Source organism: Saccostrea cucullata, unplaced genomic scaffold (genome assembly GCF_032062105.1).
Source record: "Saccostrea cucullata isolate Sc308-1 unplaced genomic scaffold, CSIRO_AGI_Scuc_v1 ctg5263, whole genome shotgun sequence".
NCBI classification, from domain to species: Eukaryota; Metazoa; Mollusca; class Bivalvia; order Ostreida; family Ostreidae; genus Saccostrea; species Saccostrea cuccullata.
Genome location: NW_026930299.1, coordinates 23,261 through 41,132, shown reverse-complemented (window position 1 = coordinate 41,132; position 17,872 = coordinate 23,261). Strand labels below are relative to the sequence as shown.

Below are 17,872 nucleotides of genomic sequence, written 5' to 3'. Positions count from 1 at the left end.
AAATGAAGGGCCACGCCCTCATTCAAGGGGAGATAATTGGGAATTAATGAAAATTTGGTAGGCATGTTTTGAAATCTTCTTCTCAAGAACCACTGTGCCAGGAAAGATGAAACTTATGGGGACAACATCCTCAGGTAGTGTAGATTCAAGTTTGTTCAAATCATGACCCCTGGGGGTAGGGCGGGGCCAAAATGGGTGACCAAAGTTTTACATAGAAAATATATAGGAAATTTCTTTAAAAATCTTCTCCAAGAACAACAAAGCCATAATTGATCATATTTATATGGAAGCATCCTCAGGTAGTGTAGATTCAAGTTTGTTCAAATCATGACCCCCCAGGGGTAGGGCGGGGCCAAAATGGCCGACCAAAGTTTTAGATAGAAATATATAGGAAAATTCTTTAAAAATCTTCTCCTCAAGAATAGCAAAGCCATAATTGATCATATTTATATGGAAGCATCCTCAGGTAGTGTAGATTCAAGTTTGTTCAAATCATGACCCCCAAGGGGTAGGGCGGGGCCAAATGGCCGAACCAAAAGTTTTACATAGAAATATATAGGAAAATTCTTTAAAAATCTTCTTCTCAAGAATGACAAAGCCATAATTCATCATATTTATATGGAAGCATGCTCAAGTAGTGTAGATTCAAATTTGTTCAAATCCTGACAACCGGGGGTAGGGCGGGGCCAAAATGCCCGACCAAAGTTTTACAAAGAAATATATAGGAAAATTCTTTAAAAATCTTCTTCTCAAGAATAGCATAGCCATAATTGATCATATTTATATGGAAACATCCTCAGGTGGTGCAGATTCAAGTTTGTTCAAATCATGACCCCCAGGGGTAGGGCGGGGCCAAAATGGCCGACCAAAGTTTTACATAGAAATGTATAGGAAAATTCTTTAAAAATCTTCTTCTCAAGAATAGCAAAGCCATGATTGGTCATGGGTACTACTTTTGGATTTAAGCTTTTCAGTATAAACCAATTTGCTTTTTCCTAGCCACAGTGCTCAGGTGAGCGATGTGGCCCATGGGCCTCTTGTTAGATTAGGCCGGTAGGTAGGCATTCTTTTTTTTTTTTTGGAAAAAAAAATCAGATTTTTGTTAGATAACAATTAAAAGAGGTTTTTATACATCTACTAGACATGAATAAGCTCACCTTTTGTTATAAACTACTTAATGATAAAAAACGTGTTAAAATTTGTAAACGAAACTGTTTCAATATTCTGAAAAATTGGAAAAAAAATCAAATTACCAAATGGCTAAAAAAAGATTGGGTCGGTTGCATTTTCAGTGGGGTCGGTAGGCAACTGCAAAACAAACTTAATTTTATTTTAGGCCTTGTATTTATAAAACATTTATTTACTTTTTGATAGGCAATTTTAAGGGTGCCTTTTAAAATTGTGCAACCTAGGGTCAGGGGTTTATGTCAGAGTGTTAGGGGCACTACTGATTATTGATGAATATTACTCATCAGTTGGAGTGCATTTTTGTTCCCCTACCCTGCGTATGGGTATTCAGTAACCAAGCTAAGCAACTGCTAAGTTTATTGTTATGATGATCAATGGTGCCCTTTCAAAATTGTGAATGCCATATAGCATCTGGCTTAAAACATGAATCAAATTCAATTGTTGGAAAGTTTTTACAGGATACTCAGGTGACCTATAAGGCCCGTGGGTCTCTTGTTACTAAATCACGAAGTTTTTTTCAAAAGGTAAAACTAATTTAGAAGTACAAAAAAGATTACCATTGTATCAAACAGGACTACGTGTATCCCCAGTTGTATGAGATTATCAACACGTATCAACCGGATGTTCTGTGGAATGATGCTGCCTGGTTGGCTCCAAGCTGGTACTGGAACTCAACAATATTCCTAGCATGGTTATACAACGAAAGGTAGGCAAGAATTTATTGTTAATTCTTTTGTTTTAAAAGTTGGTTGAAAGTCATGAAGTAGTTTATTCTGTTCCTGCCATCAATATTTACATAAATGAATATTGACTTAGACTTGTGTGTAATGTTTCTTAATTGATCATTGATGGCTATTGTAGTCAGCTCTGCTACATATAACCCCTCCATAGCACCTGATCCCACCTCTGATGTTTCTAGAGGCTATTCCAGCGTTGGCCCAGCTCTTGATTTGTAATGTTTAGATTAGGCTTTACAAGCATAATTACAATTGATCATATTTATATGCCATGTTTATTTCAGCCCGGTCAAAGACAACGTCGTCACAAATGACCGTTGGGGGTACGACTGTTACTGCAAACACGGAGGAATCTGGACCTGTTCCGATCTATTCATTCTTTTAGGATTTTACCAATATTTTACTTTGAGAACTAGCAATGCAATATAATCGTAGTAAATATAGCAAATGCTAATTTTAGATAAAATAAAACGGTATTTTACCAGTATACATTTATTTTCATCAAATGAATTCCTAATAAACATCTGTTACGGGTAGGCCACGTGATGCCACATAAATGGGTCAATGCCATGACAGTTAAGATAGAGGATCCTGGGGGTTCAGAAGAAATGCTGACTTGAGTCAGTACTACTCCATAGAAGAACTCTTGGAGGAAGTGATATACACCATAAGGTTATTAGTCTATCCAACATGGAATAGAAAATGCCGATCTATGCTTTTTAAAATATACAATGTATTTCTTTTTCAGTTTTGGAGGAAACATACTCATCAATGTCGGGCCAACATCCTGGGGTACTGTCTCCCCGATCTATGAAGAAAGATTCCGTCAGTTAGGGTCTTGGCTCAAGGTCAATGGAGAGGCAATCTATAAAACTACATCCTGGACTCACCAGAATGATACAGTGACCAATAGGGCATGGTCAGTATTATAATGTTTCTGAAGTCCTCATAAACATTAAATCATTGTCCTTCAAAGAGCTAATTTTCCTATCTTGTGTTTGGTTATCAACAAAATGACTTTGTAAAAGATCACTCTGATTCTACACAGGTGTACTCTGAAGTTGATAGAAAAAAGATGTTTGAATTCCCCATTGACATTTATGTTAAGTCTTTTGAGACCAGGTCTGGGGAGATAAAGCTGAGACGAGCTCACTTTTGATCTCAGTCTCACTTTTCCACTATACATTTTTTTGGAAAAAGTGAGACTGAGATAAAAAATAAGCTCGTCTAAGTTTTATGGCCCCCAGACCTGGCTCCATGACCATACACTGAAAATAGACTTCAGTCAAAATTTAAATTTTGAATATTTCAATTATTATTAAAGGAACATGCCTTAAAACTTGCGAGTTTATTAGATATTTGAATACAAATATACCTTGAAAAATTTGTTTTATTTAGAAATTTATTTTAAAAGTAACACTAATTTGAAATTATGACCGTTGACCACTAACAATGCTCTTTAATATTAGCTGACCTACTGTCACAATTTTATTGCTTGATACTAGTATTTCCCATCGAACTTAAACAATACAGAGTCTGCTACATCTGTTTCGTATTTAGATATTTTACTATTGGTGAAAAGGAGCAACTAAGAACTAAACTGTATGACAAAAGAGATAATTTCAATTTTTCCATCAGCAACTCTCCCTATTTATGTAAGCAATATCATACCGCTTTCACTTGCATATTGTGTTTACATCTCCCAATTAATTCGATACATAGAACATGCTCTGCCATCTATTTTGGCACGTGAAATTATTGACTTAAGGGGGATGTACGGCCACCTTTAGTGTGGTGAGAACAAAATGTAAACATTTCTTCAAATGGCTAAGATACATCATATTTTGATCAAATTTTAAGTCCTTATGATAAAGGTACAATAAATATGCATAACTGAATGCATGATGTGCATATATAATCTATACTTTTGCAGAAAAATGCTTTTGATATGCTCCTTAGAACTGCGCAGCTACAGAATTCAGCAGAGCCTTAAAAAATCCAAAAAAATATGCAAACTGTGCATCAATGTTCTCTCTACAACCATTTGTTGAGAAAATGTCTAAATTTTGCACTTTTAAATGATAATTTCAAGTTCAAAACAAGGTATCGTTGTCTTCAAAAAGAGTTTAAAGAACCAGGAAAGTAGTTCATGCATAGCAGCACGTGGTCTATTTTTAGCACAGAATTTTGTTTTCCAGACCTCTTCTTAATATGGAGGGACATAACAATCTTTAAATGTAGAAGAGAATTACAGTTGCAAAATATTTCAAATAGTATGAACACTTTTGAAAGAGGAAATGTGTTATAGTATAGCTTGAAGTAATATATTTAGTATTATTATCGAACAGTTGTTAAATAATGTACTTATTGATATCAAAAAAATCTTAAACTCTTTGATTCCAGGTGAGGAAAATGAGCACCATCAAAGTTAATAATTAAGAGTTTGTAAGTTTGCCACAGATAACATATAATATATATCAAAATTTTAATTATCACCAATGAAACACAAAGAAATTAAAAACATAAAATCGATATGAATGACCTCGATTTAGTACCTACTTGTACGAGGGGTGATCAAAAAGTTCGCGAACTATCTCTATATCTACAAAACCACAATTCAGATTAGAAACAAATTTGGTGCACACATATCCAAACACAAGTTCTATAAAATAGCATATGCTGAATAAAATTTTGCTCATAATGACGTCATTATGCAGGTACTTGTGACGAAAAATGGTTGCCTCAGTGGAATTCGTTTAACAAACGACTAAAATATTTATGGTATATCTTAAAAATGCCTTTGAAGTAGCATATAAGAATTTGTTCATAGTTTATTAAGACAAATGACTTCCTACAAATTCAATCAATGATTGGATAGATCTTTTTAGTGAAGGAAGGCAGATGGTTAAATATGATACTTGTTATATTGCCCAGTGATATATTAGCAAGTTTGAAAAGGGATGTGTTTTTAATTAAGCAATATGCTATCAAAGACCTCCAATTTACACTTTGAAAAATACTTGAATATTTCAACAATAATATAACTATCAAATACCTAAGATATTGTTTACTTTAGATTTTAAACATATTAGATATGATAAAAAGGAGGCACCCATTCTCTATCCACCTTGAAGAAAGGTCTCTCCGGAGACGGAATATTTGTGTTTTAATGGTCGCCATGCTTTTTTTTGAAAAGGATATTCTTATCGACCCATTCTGTTGCCGAGATTTGACCATTTTCAAGAAATAAACTGTTCTTGTCATAAAAATTAACTCACATGGAAAGAAATATACAACTATGAAAAATCTTTCAACTTTTGTGACAGAACGCTACGGAGGGGGTCACGTGACCGCCAATATCACGTGATTCAGGCATGCGCAGAACGGTGGTTGATGTGCATTAAAATTGGAGAGGATCAATCTAAAATATGATTAACATTGAAACCAAATAGTGTTTCTCTTATGGAAGTTATTTAATTAGTTCGCGAACTTTTTGATCACCCCTCGTAAGTTTGATGCTTTGTACTACATGTAATCCTTTTAATTGCAGCACAACAAAGACAGTTGCAGATGCAACAACAACAGAGGCAACTGCAAATGCAGCAACAAATGCAACAGCAGCAACAACAGCAACCTGGTCTCAATCAACAGCAACAACAGTTAACACAGCTCCTGATGCAGCAGGTATAAAAGGAAAATAAAGAGGAATTTAATTCTTAACTATTAACCAAACATTTCTGCATATTTATATGTCTTTGTGTTAGTAAGTGCTAGTAAAAAAGATATTTTGAATGGTATGTAAAAGTAAATATCTGTGTCATCATTGCAGCAGCAACAGGGCCAGAGACAACCCCAGATGATTATTCCTTGAGCTAACACCTCAAAAGACTTCATGAAATCTTTGGTATTGATCTGATCATTGTGTTAGCTTTAGGGGAGTTATTACCCCTGGAATCAGGAATCTGGTTCTTAAAGCTTTTGTGCTTATAACTAATGTGATGTAGGTACACAGGCATACCTATACAAATGGATAGCTCAGCGAAGTTGGCATCTTTTTATTCTGTAATGGAAATTGTTGTAAATAATTGTTATGCAAAATAAAGTGCAATACGTCTTTCAAATTTTGTTTCTTCTTTTTATACAGCTAAATGTCTTACATTTAAACGTAAAAACATTATAGGCAAACATTCCATTCATTTTTTTTCAAATTTTGCTTGTTGGTATAGTATTTCAAGTGCAAACTTAAAGCTGAACAAATCATGTGCTGAACTATTTTTTAAGGGGTTATTTCATAGTTCTACTTTATTATGGAAAAATCCACCCCAAGCTTCTAACTTGTATCCAGATATTTTAAAATATTTGTCGAAACATAAAATCCAAGCAATATGCTGTAGAATTCGTCATTTTGGTGTTGTCAAAGATCTGGTTAGCTTACCTGAGACAAAGGCTCAAGTGAGCTTTTCTATCAGTTTTTCTGGTGTCTGTTTGTCTGTAAACATTTTACATTTTCGACTTCTCAAGAATTTACCAGTCTGCCAATTTCAACCAAACTTGCCAAATAGTTATCCTGGGAAAAGGGGATTCAAGTTTATACAAATGAAAGGTCACGCCCTCTTCCAAGGGGAGATAATTTCAAATTAGTGAAAAATTAATGGCATCTTTTATACTGAATCGATCATTCTCTGGTAGTGTAGATTCAAGTTTGTTCAAATCATGACCACCAGAGGTAGGTTGGGGCCAAAATGGACGATCAAAGTTTTACATAAGAATATATATAGAAAAATTTTCTTCTCAAGAACTACATGTAAAATGTCATGATTTGGTATATTTAAATGAAAGCATTTTCAGGTAGCATGACAATCTCCCATGCATGGGCCTTTTGTTTTAGTATTGGTTCACATGAAGGACATGAATTTGTGGGTCTCCACATACCAAGAATTAAAAATTAGAAAATGAAACGTCCCAAAGTTATTTCACAGCATATGCTGCAGCCAAATTTTTTTTCAGGAGAATTACAATGCATTTTTTCTATCTTTATGAAGTTTTATCCCATTTTTATCCCCTTTATCCCGTGGTGATGACTGTGATATTTTTTTATACCCCACAATTAAGTGCAGTTGTGACATCACAGTGGTTTTTGCGTTAGCGTGAGGAAGTAAAATAAAGTTGAGTCCTATGTATAAACAGTGTAATTCACTTGATGTGATTTTTAGCTCTACTGGTCAGAGACCAGAAGAGCTTATGCGATAGTAAGGTGTCCGTCGTCCGTCCGTCTGTCTGTTTTCGTCTGATTTTAATATAACTTGGCACACAAGTAGACTACACTAAGATACATAAAACAGTGCATTGGTTTTTGATTTCGATAAACGGTATTGCCATGGTTACTAAAAATAGAATTTTCTGTGAAATTCATTTAAAATGATACTCCTCCTACAGTTTTGGTCTGATTTCAATTTTACTTGGCACACAAGTAGACTACACTAAGATACATAGAATAGTGCATCGGTTTTTGATTTTAATGAACGGTGTTGCCATGGTTACTAAAAATAGAATTTTCTGTGAAATTCCTTTAAAACGCTACTCCTTCTACAGTTTTGGTCTGATTTCAATATTGCTTGGCACACAAGTAGAGTACACTGAGATACATAAAATGGTGCATCGGATTTGGATTTCGATGAATGGTGTTGCCATGGTTACAAAAAATAGAATTTTCTGTGAAATTCCTTTAAAACGCTACTCCTTCTACAGTTTTGGTCTGATTTCAATATTACTTGGCACACAAGTAGACTACACTAAGATACATAGAATAGTGCATCGGTTTTTGATTTTAATGAACGGTGTTGCCATGGTTACTAAAAAAAGAATTCTCTGTGAAATTCCTTTAAAACACTACTCCTTCTACAATTTTGGTCTGATTTCAATATTACTTGGCACACAAGTAGACTACACTGAGATACATAAAATAGTGCATCGGTTTTTGATTTTGGTGAACGGTATTGCCATGGTTACTAAAAATAGAATTTTCTGTGAAATTTCTTTAAAACGCTTCTCCTTCTACAGTTTTGGTCTGATTTCAATATTACTTGGCACACAAGTAGACTACACTGAGATACATAAAATGGTGCATCGGATTTCGATTTCGATGAACGGTATTGCCATGGTTACTAAAGATAGAATTTTCTGTGAAATTCCTTAAAAACGCTACTCCTTCTACAGTTTTGGTCTGATTTCAATATTACTTGGGACACAAGTAGACTACACTAAGATACATAAAATAGTGCATCGGTTTTTGATTTCGATGAACAGTGTTGCCATTGTTACTAAAAGTAGAAATGTCTGTGAAATTACTTTAAAACGCTACTCCTTCTACAGTTTTGGTCTGATGGCAATGGCTTCTTTTCTCATCCTTTGTTATATGTACAAACCAGTAGAGCTACAGTCTCGACAGAGACTTCTGGTTAAACATGGGATAAAAAGAATCTCGCCATGGTTCTGGGATAGAAAAACACAACTGGTTGGATAAAAATCATATCCAACCACAAATCATGGGAGATCCTATATTTAATCAGTGAGGACCTGAAGCATTTGGCCTTTTATTCTAACAGTAAACATGAATCTGTGTTGTATCCTTCTCTTATTTGTGTATTAAGGATGTTGAAAGTGAGGCTGCTGTTTTCTAACTAGAGAATGGAGAATGACAAGGCTCTGGACTTCAGACTGACATTAGTTCTGTATAAAACGTCACACCACTGTCATTTTAGGGAGTCTGGGTAATTTTGGACATACACTGATGTATAAAAGTCAAAACATAATACTTAGAAATATTTATTTTCTCATAAAAGAAATACAATAAGTAGTTAGTGATAAAATCATATTGCTTCTCTAAAATATTTTTTATGAAAAAATTCAAAGACTTTTAAAAATGCAATTATTAAATATTTATTTGGTCATAAAAGAAATACAATAAGTAGTTAGTGTGATAAAATCATACTGCTGTCTCTAAAATATTTTTTTAAAAATTAAAAGACTTTTTAAAATGCAATAAAATCAAATAGATGGGACACAAAATGATCAATACAGATAAAATCACATTAATTTAACACTACCCTGTAAGGTTATCTTTACTTACGGAATCACTCAAAAATATATCACAAGATATCCAGTAAAAATACATCATATACGTACATCTATTAAAATGTACATCATTTCAAAACAAATACAGATCATATAAAATTAGGTATTTTAAAACAAAAAACATTAATAAATCAATGATATTTAAGAAGAATCACAGGGAAAAAAATCTGAATACTGTAATTATCCCGCTAACACATGAACTTGTACCAAACACTGATATGTTTTACAAAGAGGAGGAAGGAGAAGATAATTCTTATGATCAAGTTATGGTTGTTCATGTTCACAGCTTGCTAGAGTCCTTATCTAGTCAGCTAGCTTGTTTCTGGGTCAGCAGCTCAGCAATCTTGTCAATGAACTCAAATGTGTTCAGGTAATCTGATCTTTGGACACTGAAATAAAAAAAAAAAAACAACTCATTTTTACAGCTGAATATGAATATAACAAGAGGCCCATGGGCCACACTCGCTCACCTGAGAAGCTTTGACCATTCTGTTCTTTACCAGATTTCACCCTTGTTATACATAATGCATCCCCACCCTACCCCACTGATCATAATTTAGACATTTTGAAATCTACACTACCCCATGATCCTTCCATGGGCACATATGTTTCAGCTTTTTTGGCCCAGTAGTTCCTGAGAAGAAGATTTTCAAAGATTTTTCCTATATATTTCTATGTAAAACTTTGATTCCCTATAATGGCCCCGCCCTTCCCCCGGGGGTCATGATTCCTACAATTTAGAATTTACACTACCCCAGAATGCTTCCACATAAGCTTCACTTTTTCTGGCCCAGTGGTTCTTGAGAAGAAAATTTTCAAAGATTTTTCCTATATATTTCTATATAAAACTTTGATTCCCCATTGTGGCCCCGCCCTTCCCCCGGGTGTCATTATTTGAACAATTTAGAATCTACATTATACCAGGATGCTTCCACATAAGTTTCAGCTTTTCTGGCCCAGTGGTTCTTGAGAAGAAGATTTTCAAAGATTTTTCCTATATATTTCTATGTAAAACTTTGATACCCCATTGTGGCCCTGCCCTTCCCCTGGGGGTCATGATTTGAACAATTTAGAATCTACATTATACCAGGATGCTTCCACATAAGTTTCAGCTTTTCTGGCCCAGTGGTTCTTGAGAAGAAGATTTTCAAAGATTTTTCCTATATATTTCTATATAAAACTTTGATTCCCCATTGTGGCCCCGCCCTTCCCCCGGGGGTCATGATTTGAACAATTTAGAATCTACACTATACCAGGATGCTTCCATATAAGTTTCAGCTTTTCTGGCCCATTGGTTCTTGAGAAGAAGATTTTCAAAGATTTTTCCTATATATTTCTATATAAAACTTTGATTCCCCATTGTGGCCCCGCCCTTCCCCCGGGGGTCATGATTTGAACAATTTAGAATCTACACTACCCCAGGATGCTTCCACATAAGTTTCAGCTTTACTGGCCCAGTGGTTCTTGAGAAGAAGATTTTTTAATGACCCCACCCTATTTTTGTCTTTTCTTGATTATCTCCCCTTGCGAGGGGATATGTCCCTTCATTTTAACAATTTAAATTCCCCTTTAGCCAAGGATGCTTTGTACCAAGTTTGGTCAAAATTGGGCCAGTGGTTCTTGAGAAGAAGTCGAAAATGTGAAAAGTTTACAGACGGACAGACAGACGGACAGACGGACGGACGGACGGACGGACAGACAGACGGACGGACGACGGACAAAATGTGATCAGAAAAGCTCACTTGAGCCTTCGGCTCAGGTGAGCTAAAAATGTTCATGGTACATAATGTGCTGAATATGTGTGACACAATACTTCTCCCCATTTTCTAACTTGGTGCTATATATTGTATCTTTATAGCAAGAGTTCATAAATTCTCCTCAAACAAATCTAATGTGAAATATGTTAACGTCAGATGATACGTTCCCCAAATATCTGTTTTGTACATCTTCATAATTTATGAAAAATATTCAAAATTTTAATTACTTTCTGATTTCTAAACTGGTTTCTAGTTGTTTTAAAAAATTTGAAACACTAAAAATTTGATTTTGGCTAACTTAGTTTTTTTTCCTAAAGGATTACTGTACAGCAGGAAATTAACTCGCGGAGTTAATATTCGCTATATTCGCCGGAAAAGAAATTCCGCGAATTCAACATACAGTGAATAATTCTTTAAAGATTTATAAGGATAAATTGAAATTTTGTTATTATCTGTGATTAGATTCTTCAAATCTATTTAAAATTGTCTTTCCGTACACACAAAGGCAGTAATTTATTCGAGATGTAGACTGTCTTTATAATTTTGCGGGTGCATGGATCAATTACAAACATATAGTTGTTGATTTTTTTAAAAGTTTGTTAATTGTTAAATTAATTTCTATAGCCAACGATTAATTTTGCCATCTAGTAGACGTTAATGTAATTATTTATCAAAACATACTTGTTTAAATACACCCGTGCGTGTCACTCAGTCATTACCTTTAATCAAGGCAATTACTGGTAAACAGGGTAAAGACAATTAATTAAATTCAATTATATGATTAAAAGTTCAGCATTTTGACTACGATACAATTTTTTTTTCTGATTTGAACCTGGAAATAAATAAAAATCTTAATGCTGTAACATTGTTTTGACTTCAAATCGGGATCAGTCCAGTGTTTCGTTGTTATTCAATCGGGCTCAAAATCGACCAAGTATGTAGACTTTACTTTCCTATCTGATATACGGGATATACATGTACAAATTTTGTAACATAGAGACGGGAAATATCAGTTCACACATTATATACCTAAAGAAAAAGGCTTGCAAGTACTTTTAAAAAATGTATAATTTTTCCTTTCCGCGAATTCAAACAACCGCGATTTGCTGAAAATTGAACAAATCGCGATCTTTTCCGACCGCGATTTTAACCTGCTATACAGTATACAAGACATGCCATCCTCTGGTGTCTCGCACAAATGCCTGGTAAGGTACCTCAATATTTTGTGAGTAAACATGTTAAAGTTGTAATTCTTCAATGACAAAATCTTGGAGAAAATTATATATTATTGAGGAACATCTCGTCTGTCCTTAAGTAGTATTTCATAATATATTACATACATGTATATTACTTTTTTAAAAGAATTTCACCACAACATTCTTGATGAAAAAATTCTATGAATAGTACTGCCTACTTAATTCTTCATGCCTTTGATACAGATAATACTGCTACTCGTACAAGTCTTTGATTCAGATAATACTGCCTACTCAGTTGTTCACGCCTCTGATTTGGATAATACTGCCTATTACTTGTTCATGCCTTTGCTACAGATAATACTGTATATTATTGTTTCATGCCTTTGCTACAGATATCTCTGTCTATTACTTGTTCATGCCTTTGCTACAGATATCTCTGTCTATTACTTGTTCATGCCTTTGCTACAGATATCTCTGTCTATTACTTGTTCATGCCTTTGCTACAGATATTTCAACCTATTACTTGTTCATGCCTTTGATACAGATATCTCTGTCTACAGATATCTCTGTCTATTACTTGTTCATGCCTTTGCTACAGATATTTCAACCTATTACTTGTTCATGCCTTTGATACAGATAATACTGCCTACATACTTGTTCATGCCTTTGATACAGATAATACTGCCAACATACTTGTTTCATGCCTTTGCTACAGATATCTCTGTCTATTACTTGTTCATGCCTTTGCTACAGATATCTCTGTCTATTACTTGTTCATGCCTTTGCTACAGATATTTCAACCTATTACTTGTTCATGCCTTTGATACAGATAATACTGCCTACATACTTGTTCATGCCTTTGCTACAGATAATACTGTATATTATTGGTTCATGCCTTTGCTACAGATAATACTGCCTATTACTTGTTCATGCCTTTGCTACAGATAATACTGCCTATTACTTGTTCATGCCTTTGCTACAGATAATACTGCTTGTTACTTGTTCATGCCTTTGATACAGATAATACTGCCTACTTACTTGTTCATGCCTTTGATACAGATGGCTAGATCTTTGGTCATTATGCCTGATTCAATGGTCTCTACACATGCCCTCTCAAGGTCATCAGAGAACTTTTTCAGGGCTTCATTCTTGTCCAGCTTAGCTCTGTGGGCAAGTCCTCGGGTCCAGGCAAAGATGGAAGCTTAAATAGAATTTTTACAATTTTATACCTGTCATTTCACATCTTGATCTTGTATACAATTAGTATTTATATGCAAAGATAAAACTTTTTTTCTTCAGGAATCTTTGTCAGTCCTAAAGGTTTTTTTTAAGTTAGGTTTGATTTACACATAGACAACAAATCAAAAAAAAAAAAGACTATTTATTTAGGAACAAGTTTCATCTATATGTTTGCCAACTTTCTTATTTCAAACATAATATTATCTATAAGCATTCAGTTTCTTTCAAGGAAGCCATACATATTTTCTATAATTTGAGCTTTAATTACCAATGGAATTTGTTGATGTTTCACTTCCTTTCTGATGTTGACGGAAATGTCTGGTTACTGTTCCATGAGCAGCCTCGGCCTCAATGGTTTTACCATCCGGGCAGACCAATACGCTGGTCATCATTCCAAGGGATCCAAACCCTACAGACAACCAGGGATAAAATAAATTTACACAGGTACATGTTTTTCATAATGGCAGTTGACACATCTACTATACAGACATAAACTTTATTGTTGCTGTGCTTTGGGTAAATCACAAACCTTGAGCAACAGAATCCGACTGTACATCTCCGTCGTAGTTCTTACACGCCCATACAAAGCCTCCTTCTGATTTCATGGCATATGCTACCATGTCATCAATAAGTCGATGCTCGTACCAAATCTTTTTCTCTTCATAAGACTTCTTGTAATCTCTAAATACATATACATTTATGAAGCCAATATATAAACCCTGAATGACTGTAAATGAATGAGAATGTTTATTTATATATTAAATATACTAATATTCTACTCACTTTTCATAAATTTCTTGAAATATATCCTTAAATCTTCCATCATATTTCTTCAGAATGGTATTCTTTGTGCTGAAAAATAGACTTCACCTTAATATATGGTGTGCCACTGATAGATATATCAAATAAATGCTTACTGGTACAAAATCCAATTCTCATCTGTTGACTTGTAAACATTAAGCTTGAGTATTGTTACTTAAAGTAATATTTGTTTATTTAAGATTGAACAAAATGATAATTTACCTCAAATATAGTGGCCATTCTTTTTGTAGAGCAAACTGGAAAGAACTATGGGCAAATTCTCTTATACTCTGCAATGAAAAAAAAAGAACAGAGTGTTTACAGTTTATGAAAATATTGCTTTTAATAGAATTAAAAACTGCTCTCTTATCTCAAAATATGTTTGATTTATGAATGAGCTTATTACAATAACAGGCTTCCACATAATGTATACACTTTTGATTCATTTATAAGATTAGTATTTTCTACATAAATTCGATTTTTTCACTGAAGGGAATTCAGCATATTCTTTCCTCTTGTTGAAAACAAGAGACCCAGGAGCCACTGCTTACTTGAGAAGTTAGCTTGAATAATGAATTAAAGAAATCTGTTCAGTATCAAAAAGTTTACATATACAATAGGTCCTCCTTAACCCCTACCCACCCAGGGAATAGAGTCATGATTTGTACAAAATAGAATCTGCACTACCTGAGGATGCTTCAATATAAACATAACAAATCATGGCTTTTCTATTCTTGAAAACAAGATTTTTAAATATTCCCTAAGTAAATCTTTGATTCCCCACTGTGGTCCACCCTACCCCCAAGAGTCCTGATTTGAACAAATCTTAATCTACACAATGTGATAAACCTTTCACATAAATTTTGTCTTTTCTGATCCAGTTGTTTTTGAGATTTTCAAAAGGTCTATTAAATTTTCACTCAATTATCTCCCCTTAAAATATGGTATGAACAGAACAAACATAAGTGCTCTTTATACATGGATGCTTTGTGGCAAGTTTAGCTGAAATTGGCCAAGTGGTTCTTGAGAAGAAGTCAGAATGTTAAAAATTTACAGTGAGTGAGAGACACACAACAGAAGACAGAACCAGGCAGACACACTTCATCAGAAAGCTCACCTTAACCTTCAGCTCAGGTGAGCTAAAAATTAATTAATTTACAATCTTATGTTTACTGCTTTGTCTTGCTTTGATGAGAGCAATTATAATATCACTGAATATTGTAGTAAAATAATAATGTAAACAATAGGTCTTGGTACTCCGGTACCTAGCTCTTACCTTGTCTGTGTTATACATGGCCAGGGCGACACCTCCTGACTCTGTAAAGTCAAACACGTTGTAGTTCTGTTCCTGGCCGCCATTAGCTGGTGTGAACTTGATCTCGAGTTTACCTGGTCCAGGTACAACAAAATCTGTGGCACGGTACTAAAAATAGAACACATCATCAATAATACAACAAAATCTGTGGCACGGTACTAAAAATACATCATCAATAATTCAGTACGGTGGAAACTGAAATACTTGAACCTGACAGACTACTGAATCTTGTTCCTACATAGTTATAAAATAATCTTTTTACCTGGTCTCCATAAGCATGTCGGCCTATAACAATGCTCTTTGTCCATCCAGGTACAAGACGGGGAATGTTGCTACAGATGATGGCTTCACGAAAAACTGTACCTCCTAAAATATTTCTAATTGTTCCATTAGGAGACTTCCACATCTTCTTCAAATTGAATTCTGAAATTATCAAATTAAATTATCAATGAATTAGTTACTAAAAAAAAATAAATCATTGTGTAAAATGTGGTTCCTATCCTGCTCTGAATAAAACAAAGTTTGGTATCTACTCTCAACTCTGTAAAAATGTTGTTTTTCTACCCAACTTCTACTCAATAATGTAATAATTATAGGTGGTATGTGGTGCCTAACTTTAGTGGTAATCAGCCTTTACTCTATAATGTGAAATGTGGTGCCTTCCCTTTACTCTTTCAAGTAATATGTGATAATTAACTCTAATCTTTAAAAAAATATAAGGTACCTTCCTTTTACTGTATAATATTAAATGTGGTTGCTATATATATACAGAACATGTACCCCCAATCTGTAATAACCAAGAGATGTTGTGAAAGACTTATGCCCCCCCCCCCCCTCCTAGACATACACTGAAGTGTTTACAAGCCTTTATTATGGGCAGTGTACATAGAAATGCAAAATGTGTATAAATATGTGAGCGCGCAACATTTGCAAAGAAAATGAACTGCAAATAAATAAAATTTTCTTTCATGTCCAAGGGGCATAACTCTGACAAAAATTGCTTGATTGCACCAAAACAGGAACATGACCTAGATATTCCTATGATTAATCTGTAAACCAAATTTCATTTCAGTATGTGCAACCTTTGCAAAGAAAATGATTGAAATTTTTGGTACCAACAGACAGACAGACCAACCAACCGACTGACAGAGAGCAGCAAAGCAATAAGCCCACCCCTCTTCAAAGGGGGGCATAATAATATGGCACCTACCCTCCACTCTCTTCTCATCTGGGGTAATGGTGGCACACTTAATTCCTACATTGTACTTCTTAATAGCATTGGCAGCATCAATTGTTACTGAAAAAAAAAATCAGAGGGAACAGATAAGTATTTTTTTAAAAGGATTTTATAAATCAGTATCACAAACAATGTTTGTGTCAAATACAATACTCAAATACCCAATTTTCAACTTGAACTTATTTAATATTCATGATTTTTATTTTATTTTTTTTTTTTTGAGTCCAGATGGTGAACTTTTCCTCATTCAAGAATTAAATTTTCTTAGTTTCCTTGTTTTTCCAATCCATTAAAATATTCTGCTCTATCACAGAATTTCAAAGTATATATGTAATTTATTTAGCTACACTTTTACTCTGGATTAAATGCAATATATCTTTATACAATCTAGTATGATGAAATAACAATGTTGATTTAATAATTTTTTGTTAGCAATAAAACCCCCACTGAGGGAATTCTTTATTGTTATCCTGTGTATACCCTGTGGTAATATTACGTAACTGTTGAGTAATAACTGTTATATAATCACAATATACCTTGGTCATCTGTTGCGTCTCGATTTTCCATTCCAAGATCATAGGAATGGAGCTCTAATTCCACAAAAGGCAGGATCAACTTCTGCTTGATTAAATCCCAAATTACTCTGTAAAATTTTGAGGAAAAAAAACTTTGTAGCAGCTCATTAATAACAATTTTAATTAAATGAAATATCATTTAGATTTTGTGAAATTAAAATGATTTAATGTTATAAAATGCCAAAGGGAACTATCGATCCCCCCTTGAATATTAAGGTGATATAAATGTAATTTGCCCCCCCCCCTTTTTAGACATGTTTAATGGCCCTTCTTATTTTGAATGCTCTAATTTTAGATCCGCCAATGAAATCCGACATGCCACATGTCATTCGATATTCTACTCATCTTTCAGGATTTAAGTAGAAAAAAAAAACTTGTTCATATCCGAAAGAAAGCATTAAAAAATTAAATTATACAGATAGATATTGATAACAAATTTTCCCTCTCTCATTAGAGATAAAAAATGATAGTAATGAAAACAGCTGTGGACAGATGCTCCGCCCACTTTTGCATGTCTTACCGGGTCATTTCATCTCCCTGCATTTCAACAACTGGTCCTCCTGCAAAACAAAGCCAATTTATTATTTTTTGTCATATCTTGAATTGCTTAACGACAATATTTCTTCATTTTAGATCGTATACCTTTGATTTTCCCCATTTTTCTTGTACAGAGACCGGTAATACACGCGTGCG

General features: G+C 34.2%; 1 protein-coding gene across 1 annotated transcript; it reads right to left on the bottom strand.

The window, feature by feature from the left end:
* Nucleotides 1–8,858: 8,858 nt before the first annotated feature.
* LOC134283632 (isocitrate dehydrogenase [NADP] cytoplasmic-like) lies at nt 8,859–17,868 on the bottom strand. Its single transcript, XM_062766131.1, has 12 exons — nt 17,822–17,868; nt 17,700–17,739; nt 17,141–17,247; nt 16,578–16,664; nt 15,630–15,790; nt 15,329–15,475; nt 14,275–14,342; nt 14,035–14,103; nt 13,781–13,932; nt 13,520–13,660; nt 13,051–13,213; nt 8,859–9,448 (listed from the first exon to the last, which is right to left on the bottom strand). Exons 1-12 carry the CDS (start codon nt 17,835–17,837, stop codon nt 9,367–9,369), a joined length of 1,233 nt encoding a protein of 410 aa, XP_062622115.1. The 5' UTR covers nt 17,838–17,868; the 3' UTR covers nt 8,859–9,366.
* Nucleotides 17,869–17,872: the final 4 nt, after the last annotated feature.